Source organism: Narcine bancroftii, chromosome 1, assembly GCF_036971445.1.
Source record: "Narcine bancroftii isolate sNarBan1 chromosome 1, sNarBan1.hap1, whole genome shotgun sequence".
In the NCBI taxonomy this organism is placed as follows: Eukaryota; Metazoa; Chordata; class Chondrichthyes; order Torpediniformes; family Narcinidae; genus Narcine; species Narcine bancroftii.
This window is the reverse complement of record NC_091469.1, coordinates 368,896,390-368,908,636: the sequence shown is the minus strand read 5'-3', so window position 1 is coordinate 368,908,636 and position 12,247 is coordinate 368,896,390. Positions and strand designations below refer to the sequence as shown.

General features: G+C 38.5%; 1 protein-coding gene across 15 annotated transcripts in view; it reads left to right on the top strand.

Annotated features, from left to right (window-relative positions):
* The window catches only part of tbc1d5 (TBC1 domain family, member 5), a 538,200-nt gene that overhangs the window by 177,111 nt on the left and 348,842 nt on the right, over window positions 1-12,247 (top strand). For 11 of the 15 annotated variants that reach the window (XM_069913037.1, XM_069913042.1, XM_069912991.1 and 8 more), the window contains one exon: window positions 10,992-11,140. The exons of 3 other annotated variants lie outside the window; for them this stretch is intronic. In XM_069913037.1, the coding sequence (XP_069769138.1) occupies window positions 11,026-11,140 (115 nt within the window). In that variant the 5' untranslated portion in view covers window positions 10,992-11,025. Of the gene's footprint in view, window positions 1-10,991; window positions 11,141-12,247 lie in introns of those variants that run through there. One more of the 15 variants, XM_069913050.1, reaches the window with a different exon arrangement.

The window sequence follows — 12,247 nt, the reverse complement described above, 5'->3', positions numbered from 1 at the left end:
ATGTGGAATTTTAATCAAATGTCAATTGTTTGATTACAAATTTAAAACTTGAGCACAGGGACAAATAAAGGAAAAACGTGTTTGTCCCAAATATTATTGAGGGCACTATCAGGTTTAAACTCTCCCTCTGGCCACACTCACTTATAAATATGAGTGATCCTAAATGCTGTTGTCCTATATGAACATTAGCCAAATTCCTTTCACCCACACACGTGATTGTTGCCCTGTATTGGTTTCTGATTAGTAATGTCTCATTTTAAAATTCGCAACCACCTTCTCAACCCTTTGGAGGATCTGTGCTACTACAGTTTTGGCCTCTGAGGCATAACTGATTTTAAATGCTTCAACATTAGCAGCCTTTTCTTTAGCTGCCACTGTGGGAATTTTCTTCCTATCATTGCCATCTGTCTTTCCTCTATGGAGTCGCTCAAGTTTTTTGGTCATCTATCTTAATAACTTTCCAGTTTTGTTTGAAATTATGTTTGCTGAATGTGTTATGAAGCAATGGGGATGTTTTACTGTATTCAAGGCACAACTTTAGCACAATTTGTTGTTAAAGTTTTTGAATATGGTGGAATGTGGCCAAGAAAATGGAAGGAAATGTTTCTATTTCAGGATTCTGTTGAGAGTAGATTGAAACAAAGAGGGTTGAAGGACAGCACATGTCCCTCAACTTTCCAAAGAGGTAGAAATATTAACTTAGGTAATTATTAGGTAGTTTAATTTAGTGGCTTCATAGTAAAAGAAAATTTGGGCCCAGATAGAGAAATGTTTTGTCTAGAGTTTGTTACTCAGTGCCAAGTTGTACTGGTAATTTAGAAAGATAAATGAAAAAGGTAGCAAGCAATGCACAAGAGACGAGAAACTATTCACTCATTGTGCTGATGGAGAACTGATATAAGTCTAAGTATTTGTTCAGTTCAATTTAAGTTGTTTATTGTCATCTGATTGTACAAGTGCAGTCCAACAAAACAGTTCTCTGCTCCTCAGTGCAAAACATGCAGGCACACAACTGGACATAACACACGTACAGACAAATAATACATATGCAGAACCAATATTATATCTATAAAAATAAATAAATAAAATTTGTTTAGTGCAAATGAGAGTAATGGATGGTTAGTGTGAGCAGTTCCTTTGGTCATTCACCATTCTTTATGCCCGTGGAAAGAAGCTGTTCCTCAGCCTAGTGGTGCTGGCTCTGATACTCTTGTATCTCTTCCCTGATGGGAGCAGCTGAAAGATGCTGTGTGCAGGGTGGAAGGGGACCTCAATAATTTTGCACCCCCTCCTCAGTCAACGAGCTTGGTAAATCACGTCGATGGGGGGGGGGGGTCGCGTGGGGTGGGGAATGGAAACTCCATTGATCCTCTCTGCCACTCTTATGGTCCTGTAGATTGACTTCTGATCCATTTCTCTACAGCAACCATACCACCCTGTGATGCAGCCGGCCAGGATGCTCGCGATAGAAGCTTGACATAATGGTGACCATTAGCCTTGCCCACTTCAGTCTTCTCAGGAAATCCTGTCGCTGTTGCGCATTCCTGGCAAGTGAGGAGATGTTGAGTGTCCACAATAGGACACTAGTTAAGTGAACTCCAAGAGACTTGGTGTTCTCCACTCACTCTACTGCACATTTGTTGATGTGTAGTGGAAATAAATATGAATAGACCTTCTAAAACACAACATTGAATTTTTGGATACATTTAATGTTTGTGTAAAATGTTTCTAATATTTGAAGCTTAAGTTTCCCTGCCCCACCTGATTTCATCTGACCATTGTCCTTCAACCACCTCCTTAATGCACCTTCAGGCCTTGTTCTCACCTATCCCACTCTCCTCTTTATGCTAGCTATCTTCCCTCTCCATTGTTAGTCCTGATAGAACAGTGTGTTTGGTCCCTTATCCAGGTTTTCATCAAAAACTTTGAAAGTTCATTATTTAAAAACCTTTCTTCAAAATTATTTATGGAATCAGTTTACAAATCCTTGTCAGGGGGAGTTTCTAGTTTTTGTGCTTGAAAACATTTCTCCATCTCCAAGAATGTTTGGTTCATCATTATAGATTCATGATTGTTGGTTATTAACCTTCGTGCAGTACGAAAAAATTTACTCCATCAAAACTTAATCTTAAAGACATTTTCAAATATTAACTGGGATGTTGCTGGAACTAGAGGGCTTAAGATATAAGAAGAGATTGGATTGGCTCATCTTTTCCACAAGTGTAGGAAGCTGAAGGGTGACTTTCTAGAGGTTTTTTATAAAAATCACGAGGGGCATGGATAAAGTGAATGCTTGCAGTGTTTTCCGCAGGGTGGATGATTTTAGAACTCAGGTGTATTGATTTAAGGCAAGAGTAGAAAGTCCACGCTGCTGAAGATCCAGCTGCGCTGGGTGGGTCACGTCTCCAGAATGGAGGACCATCGCCTTCCCAAGATCATGCTATATGGCGAGCTCTCCACTGGCCACCGTGACAAAGGTGCACCAAAGAAGAGGTACAAGGACTGCCTAAAGAAATCTCTTGGTGCCTGCCACATTGACCACCGCCAGTGGGCTGATATCGCCTCAAACCGTGCATCTTTGCGCCTCACAGTTCGACGGGCAGCAACCTCCTTTGAAGAAGACCGCAGAGCCCATCTCATTGACAAAAGACAAAGGAGGAAAAACCCAACACCCAACCCCAACCAACCAATTTCCCCCTGCAACCGCTGCAACCGTGTCTGCCTGTCCCGCATCGGACTTGTCAGCCACAAACGAGCCTGCAGCTGACGTGGATATTTACCCCCTCCATAAATCTTCATCCGCGAAGCCAAGCCAAAGAAGAAGAGAAAGACCTAAGAGGGACCTGAAAAGCAGCCATTTCACTTAGAGGTTGGTTGGCATCAGGAACGCATAGTCAGAGGAACCTGTGGAAGTGGATCATTTGGAAAGATATATGGATAGGAAGGGCTTAAATAAATATTGACTAAATACAGGCAAATGGGACACATTAGGCTGAGGGACCTAATGTAACTGTATTAAATTTATTTTAAGATCATTAGTTGTCTTTCTAATTGTTTGGCTCACCACATAGGTGAGTTTTGACATACAGTCCTGTCTTCCACAATCATTTTTTCTGGGCCCTTCACCTAATACTATTGTAGTAGAGACTTTGTAATTTTAGAAGTTAGATTTTCAGCTTATGAATATTAATACTCCTAGATTTCACCAGTTCTCCATGTATCCATTTTATAATGTACCACCATCAAAGCCTTGTGAGGTGGAATTTAAAGATCAGAAATCTTGCATAATTGATTCTGTAGTTGAGTGTCCTTTTAACTTTCAGCATAAACAAGATTGTGAAAACTTCAGAGCACAAACACTGCAATGTTTTTGCCGCATTTAATCAATGCAACAAATTTACCACCCATCCACTCACAAGTTAATAGATGCAAAACATACCCCAAATTACTTCAAATGCTAGAAATGTTAAATGAAAACAGAAAAGAACTATCTGCAAAGATAAACCCCTGAAATGTGAATTCTATTTCTCTGTACAGATATTGTTTGTCCTGCTGTGTATTTCCTGAAGTTTGTTTTTATTTTAGATAGTAACAACATTTATTCTACCTCGAGTATTTTTTCAGGAGGCAATATCCTCTCCAGAAAAAACCCAAACAATTAAAATGTAAAATAAAACTTGAAATTATCTCATTTGTGATTTGTCTCATTATCTTGATGATCAAGTTGGAACGTATGTTTGGCTCCTTCAAGTACCTTCTGCTCACCCATGATTGAGTCTGTAAGCTCCTCACCTCCCGCAGTGTAATGGTTAAAATCTTGTGTTTTTGATTCGTAGTTAATTTTGTGCCTATCCCTTTAAGAAAATTATTGTTTGTAGTGTTACCATAGTGACTATGATGTCAAATGTTATAACATCCAAGTAGACCAAGAGCTTGCATCTCATTCTCGAAGAATTATGAAGGGGACGTAAGCTTGAGATACTTTGCTTTGAATTCATCTAATTCATCTTATATCTGTTTAAAGTTGAATATTGTTATATCATTATACATTAAGCTTTGCTTATTCATCATTATGAAAATATCAATTTGAAGTTATGCAAAATGTTTTTCCATTTTATCAACAAATTAACACTACTTAAAGCTGCATCTACAAACTGGTTTATTGGATTAATAAGATAGTCATTCGGAATATTGTCCTCATGTTTCCTTGAAGATGAAATGTTTTGAAACTGGGAAATATTAGAACTTGGAAAGTGTTGTCTATACTTAGAGCACTTAGAATTTGAATAGAAGCAAACCATCTTCTAACCTGAGGGACTATTGACAAATAGAAAAGTGGGGGGAAAAAAAAGCTATGTTGGTTCTACTAAATTGGAAATAGAGGGAAATGCACTCATTTGGAATTTGGTGATTATTCATAAAGCTTTTTGAATATTTAATGAATTTGGCTGGATTCAAACTCTTAACTTTAATTAGACAGCACAGATGTTTGCAACTTTGAAATGGTGTAAAATGAAGTTCTTTAAATCATGTATAATTAGTAAGATAATTGTGATACTACTGCAGATTTAAGTGGTCACAGCAGTTCTGTGATAAATTGGAATGTGGGCTTGGATAGAAGATTTGAATTTAAGTTTCCAATGAATCCTAACTTTCTCCTGTGCCATTGCCAACATCAGCTCCATCAACAATGTTGAGAGAAAAGGAAAATGTCCAGACCAACAGAATTTAACAAGGTTCCTGCACAATTGAAAAGTTAAGGATCACTTAATAGCATTAGGAAAGCTGTGAAGAATCATTTAACATTCATTAACAAGTATGATCTAACTGGGAAGTACAAGTACCAATAGAAGTACTTCCTAGTGCAAAATGTTGCATTTGGATTTGCTTTTGTCAAAGAAATAATTTACTAATGGCACAAGTCCATTTTATATGAATCACTTTATGACTTTTAAGATCAGATGTGTCAAAAATCTTATTTCAACATCTTATTTAACTAATATGTAATTTTTTTCATTGTGATATTAAATGCTTACAACACTGAGTGATAATAGATCAATTTGTATAAGACACCTTTAGGTCAAGAATAATATTGCTAAAAGCATTACTTTTCTACTTCCAAGATGAGATTGTGAGCAGAATCTGTTGACTGTTACAAGATAAATTTGGAAATTTGTCATTGCTGCCATTATATCGTTGCATTTTTGTTTTGTTTCAATGCAGTTGACAAGTCATAGTTCAGTTGTTTGGTTGAATTTGGTTCATTGTCAAAAATGTTGCTTTCTTGATGCATAGGATAATTTAAAAAAAAAACACTTTCAAGTTGTGATTTCATTGCTTCATTTGCATGGCCCCTTTGGATTCAAACAATTAACCAAAAATGCTTTAAAATACACATAGATTTAGTGTTTATTTATGAATTGTTTAGAGCTTGAAAATGCTATTTATACAACAATATCTAATTCTGCAGTTTGCACCTGACAGGTCAAATGTGTACAACTGCTGAATGGATCCATCAGCTAAACTAAAAAATAATACCTTTCCCATTATTAATCATTCCCAATTATGAATAATCTGTTTTTGACCATTTTTTACACTTTTCATTCCTGATATATTTCTGAGCAGACATGAAATGTTTTGCCTGTTCACCTTTGTGATGCTTTTATAAATATTGATTCCCCCAAAAGTTGGCCGTAAATAATGAACAGTACTGAAGTGAGTTTGTAAATTAATTCAACACCAGAAGTTAAGTCATCACTTGCCTAACAAGAAACTCCAGCAGTTGGAGGAGGCTAAAGTGAAAACTGCACACAATAGCACTATTCTAAACCTGGCGTTCACATCTTGTAGCTTCCAACACATTCAGCTATTTATGCTATCCAACAATGATAGGCGTATTGTCCATATAGATTGCAGAGGTTCACAGTAACAAATGTCTTTTTGTAGGAGAGTGTAACCTATAACTACCACCAGCAGTACCCTGTCAGGGCCCTTAGGAATCTTGTGTTTCACTTTTCTGAATTTCAGTGAGTATAGACCAAAACTATTGAACTTTCCTCATAAGATAAATCTCTCCATACTTGGAATCATCCAAGTTAACCTTTTCCAAACCAACTCAGATGATAATACATGTTTCCTTAAATGAGGGGACCAAAACTTACAGCGATCATAAGACATTTCAACCTTCTTGAAATAAGTTTTTTGTCATTCAAATTACCTGATCCACCTCCCTTCTTACTTCCTGTATTTCATGTACAAATTCCTCTGAATTACAGATTTCTGCTGTCTTACTCTCTCGAAATAATACGTTTTCTTCTCCTTCCCTCCAAAATGACCAATTTCACTTCATCCCACATTATACACTACTCTCTTTGACAACCATTGCTCCATCCAGTTAACATCTTCTTAATCGCTTGCCTTCTCACACTCATCAAGAAGTCTGGCTACAGTTCATTTAGTTCTTTTATCTTGAGCTGGCATTTTTTTTGTGTGTGTGGAAAGGATGCTATTTGCCTCTATCTTCCCCTGCCTAATGTTGATGGGATGGATTAGTTTACTTGTGTAATCATCACTGATTGTTCCTAGCTCTGATTTTATCTTGTAAGGAAAGGCAAGCGGCTAGGATATAATCCGAGAAATTCTACACTCATGGCTTATGGTAAACTCTCTTCCTTTGTGTGTGTGACAACTCTAATCAATGAGCTGTTTTCCCTTAATGCCCATTACCTTCATTTCTTCATGGGCTCTTAATGCTTTGATGTAAAGAATCTCTGGGATTCATTTTGTTCAGCCAAGATTGTGATGAGGTCCAAAATTGTATACCTCATACATTGAGCATTGGTGAACAGTTAAGAAGCAAATAAATTTGTCCTGAGTGTACTATCCAATAATACCTCTGATTCAAAAGTTGGGATGGCTGTAAAATTCATGTCTTTCTTGTGCCCCTATCTTCAGAAGGTCCACATTGAGTTGCAGAGAATTGTTGCATCACAAAAGAAGGCCAGTTAGCCAAGTTCATAAAAGCCTGCAAATCATTCACCTTCAAGTCTCCAACCATTTCAGTTTTGGAGTCGTTGGTTAGTTCTGTTTCAATTATCCTATAAGAAACATTACTGGATTTTTCCAAGTCTGAATATTTTTTTTGCCAAATCTCCCTGGTATCTCTGGCTATTGGTTATTCAATTTAAATTTGAATATTTGACGAGTGGGATCTGCTTACCTCTAATCTTTCAAAGGCAGTTGTAATCTTGTAAACTGTCAAATTGCCCTCTGACATTGTACCAAATAGATTAATTACAAATGTCTTCAGTTTATTATTGTTGTTTTATCCTTCATCTCTGGAACTAGTTAATAAAATGTTCTTGAAACATTCTCACATTCTTTTTGGTGATATGTTTCCTGCTCTTGATGCAGTTCAACAGAATGTCAATTGTAGTTGAATTGTCATAAATTGTTAGTGCCCGAGCAAAAATTAGTTTAGAGTTGGGACTAGTATCATGGTGAGTCCTTGGTTATGGACCAGCCTTGCAGCATGTCCTTCCCAGTATGCAAATAGCGTTCAGCTCCATTTTGATGCAGTGACACAGTTGCCCTTTGCCCTTGATGTTTCAATTTGCTTTGGAGGCAGCCAAAATTACATGAAGTCTCAGTCCTGCAATGGATGCTTAGGAGCTTGCCATTCAAAGGTAGACTAATGTCATTATGAATCTGTGTCTTTATTAAAAAGAGCTTTGAGGGTGACAAGGCAAAATGACAGTCAGTTGTCTAACAGTTCATTTGGATCACTGTGCAGCTGCCCTGGGAAAGTGACTTTATCTTGTGTGAATCAGCTGTCCAGACTCAGAATAATAGCATATGTGATTACTACCATTTCACCAGTGCCCTTCCTATTCTTTGTCAGCAAGCCAAAACGTATTGATGCCACACTTGGCAAGTTGGGTGTAATCTGAAGGTAGGCCATCTGGAGATGCAACTGATTTTGAGGTTGACTCCCTACAGCCATCTGCAGCCTTTCATCACCCTTGTTGCACAAGGAACACTGTTTATGAAAGATAGGCCTGGCAGAAGACACATCTTAATTGTATGTACAATGCTGATTAGTTGATATTTGGATCTTCCTGCCACAATTGTTTGAAAGGTTAACTTGATTCAGTTTATGTAATCAGCAATAATGGTCACACAGGCTGGAGTTCTCTTTTGAGACACAAAAGCTGCAGATACCGAATCTGAAGCAAAAGGCAAACTGCTGAAGGAACTCAGGACGTCAGGCAGTGTCTGTGGAGGCAAAGAGATGCCCAACATTTCATATCGAGGTCCTGCATCATAATTTTCTTCACATTTGTTTTAACTGTGGATTAACTTTACAACTCCAGCCCCTTCTTCCTGATGCCTTGTGTTGTCAAGGCCAACAGTTAATTGTTGTCTCCCAAATGGGAGATGATGTTGAGAACCTCCATCTTGAACGTGTCCAGCCCCTTTGAAGCATTTACTAGGTTGAGAGTCCTTTAACGACTGACGCTGAAGCATTGCAATGTATATTATTTCCATGTCAGGATAGTGTGGCTCATAGAGCAGCTTTCAGGAGGCTTCTAAAACATGTAGCCAGGTGAATATTTTAAAACTTGTCTTCCTGATCATAGTAGAATCTTTGGGAATCATTTCCTGCACCATTCATGAACGCTGATCTTGTAGCCACAGTAATTACATAGTTGTTCCAGTGAAGGTTCTGCACATTTGTGCCTATAACAACAACTTTTATATATAACGTTTGACATTTAAGAATGGTTTGTAATGTGCATTTAATCTAAGACTTTTTTTTGGTGACGCTTGCACGTTCCAGTGAATACTGCAGGGCATGAGGGGCTTTGGAGTGAAGTTGTGGATTGTAAACTCAACCAAGTATTTTGTTCATGCAATTAAGACAAATTAACTTGAGCTCCGCTAACAATCAGGTTTAAAGTGAGTGGGGTGCCTGAGGTTTTAATGCAAATTTTCCGAGTAATTAGATTAGGGAAGTTAAAATTTAGAAAATATTAAAATTATTTTCTACTGCAGTTTTTTTGACAGTTAAGTTGTATTTATCACTAAATGATTACATGAAAAAAATTACACAATATAAATATTTTTGTTCATACAATGAGTGGCACAGATTAACTTGTAGTCAGTATTCACAATTAACTTGAAATGCAGCACATGCTCATAAATGCCAGAAACCTCAGATGGACTGATGACATCCAGTTTGCACTTCTTCAGTTTGATGCAACGGACATTCAAAGTGTTTTTATGGCTGCTTGATCAGCTCTTGCTTTGCTTGCGAAATATAAAAAAATCCCACATTTACAGAGAAGTTATAAGGATTCTATGATTCTGATGGAGAATGGAAAATCTGTTGGCTTGTCACTAGTCACACCGAGTCCAACTGCTTCCCTGCTGAGGTCTTCAGCTGTGTGTTCTCTGTTCTTTGGCTTGTACCGCCAACCTCTGTCTGGGTACCAAGTTCTCCTGCTTCCAATCCCGAGATGTGGCTCCCTTACTTTCGCTTCATGCTTTCACCTCCATATTTTTGACATCTCAACTTCTGAGTCCTGACTCCCTTGCAACTTTACAACTCCAGCCCCTTCTTCCTGATGCCTTTTACATGTGCAGAGCCCTCCATGATATTTTCGTCAAATACACTTTTTTCATTTATTTGCCCCTGTGCTTCACAGTTTTCAATTTGTAAATAAACAATTCACGTGTTTAGAGTGCACATCCAGATTTTATTCAAGGTTATTTATATACATTTTGGATTGACCATGTAAAAATGACAGCACTCTTTATACATTGTCACCTCGTTTCAGGGAGCCATAATATTTGGGTCATAGCAAGGGTGTGTATATTAAAAGTTGTCATGTTTAGTACTTTGTTGCAAATCCCTTGCATGCAATGACTGCTTGAAGTCTGTGATTCACAGATGTCACCAGCTGCTGAGTATCTACTCTAGTGATGCTCTGTCAGGATTCTACTGCAGCCATCTTCAACTCCTGCATGTTTTGAGTGCTTTCCCTCTTAAATTTTCTCTTCAGCATATGGAAGGTAGGCACAATTGGATTTGGATTGGGTGACGGTCAAGAATTTTTCAATTTTTAGCTTTGAAAAATTCCTTTGTTGCTTTCGCAGTATGTTTGGGATCATTGCCTTGCTGCAGGGTGACTCATCCGATGAGTTTGGAGGCATTCTCTTGAACCTGAGCATATAAGACATTTCTATACACCTCAGAATTAATTTTGCTACTGTTATAAGCAGTTTCGTCATCATTGAAATTAAGTACAGCAATATCTGTGGCAGCCGTAATGCCCAGGCCATAACAGGCCCACCCCCATGTTTCACAGATGAGGTGGTGTTCTTTATATCAGGGTAGGCAACCTATGGCCTGCAAGTCAGTTCCACATATATCCGGCCTGCAATCTCACATGTACAGGGCAAGGAGATATTATTAATCATCTCAGTGGTGTGGAGTTATCCAGTCAGCATGGACCAGAGCATGGGGCATGGGATGATCTTCTGGGGGAGTAAGTGGTTCAACACGAGTTGGTTTTAACAAGCACCATGGGATTTACAGAGGGGAGGAAACTCGGGAATTAATTGTTGGTTTCTCTATGTTTCGTGCACAACTGAATTGTTCTGGTCCACTTTGGCAATGATATCAAAATAGTGTGAGGATTGCCATCATATATCATTTATTCCACATATCTCTTGCATTATATGCAACAGATCTAATGTGAAATAATGCAAGTCACACGAAATATATTTGTTCATGATTTGAAAAATAAAGCTGAACTAAATCTGCACATGGAGCCTAATTTTAAAATCAGTTTTTTTTTTAATAAGGGCACCTTCATCAAAGTTGTGCAGTTCTGAGGCTTGCAGCTTCAGTGATTGTTAGGCCATTAGATAACTGTGACGCTTGCTTATTCAATAGTACCAACACATTACTTTCCTTTTGCTTCTAGGTAATTTGTTTGGATACTTGAGGTGACTGTCAAGATGTCCTCCTCAAGCAGAATTTCCGCCTTTGAAACAAGACATCCTTTGGAAACAGATGCTCAAGAAACTGGGATAGACCCATTACAAAATGATCTGTTAAAAGATGATGACAATGGTGAGTTAGAATAAAGCAAGGCAGCACTTCAGTGTTGTCACATCATCACAGGGTTGAACAGGACAATGTTGTGTATGTGGTGTGTTAGGTCTGCTTTGTTTAAGAATGAGTGAGTCAGACACCAGACTGAGTCGAAATCAAGGTTCTTTATTACCGGATTGTAACACTTACAACTAACAGTGTTAGTTGGAGAAGGCGCATTCTAACGATATCAGCAAGTGGTGTTTTTTTTATACCCCAGGACACACACTTAGTAAATTATCATACCATTACATTGTCCAATGAATAAGCTGTTGCTATCCTTCTCTGTTAGTCTGCTGCACATCATTCTTGTTAGTGCCAAGCTTATCTTGAGTGTACAAGGTCACATCTGCATTCTTTTACTCCTTAGTACTGGGTGACTCCTTCTCCGGTCCCATCTCATGATGTTTTTACCTTACAATCCCTCCTTTGTCAGGACAATCTTGCCCTGACTACGCTACCACCACGTTACATTAGTTCGCCTATTATTGCCAAGCTCTATACGGGTTCTCTATACGGGATTTTTTCGGCTGGTGGGCGAGGGCTCCCCCCAACCCTCTTTAGCGTATACCCCCCATCCGTTTCCCTGATCCCATTGCCCGTTTACAAGTTTTCTCCCCATTTTCCCCCAAGCAACTAACTGGCTTTCCCTTCTAAGCATTTGTAATTAGTTAAGATAATAGTAAACATTCATGCTACAGTCTATTTTATAACATCACCTCCCCTTCGCATTCTTCATCAGACTCCGGATCGATCTCAGCATTTTTTGACGCCTCCTTTGAAGTGAGATAGTCCCGCTCTGTAGCTTGTAGAGCTTGATATTTCAGAGGCAGATCATCGCGGTTGGCAAAGGCTCTCTCAATGGTCCTCGTGACCAGCGTTCGAATGCATGGAATACAACAACAGCCACAAGTGATAAAAATGGATACAGAAATGAACAATCCTAGGAAAAGTTGTCCCAACATTGTGCCCCATTTCCCAAACACTCCATGTAACCAGGACAAAACAGGGTTAGAGACTCCAGATTGGGCTTTTAATTCCTTCGCCAATGCCTTAAGTTTTGTCAGCCCCTTAGTGAGTGACCCA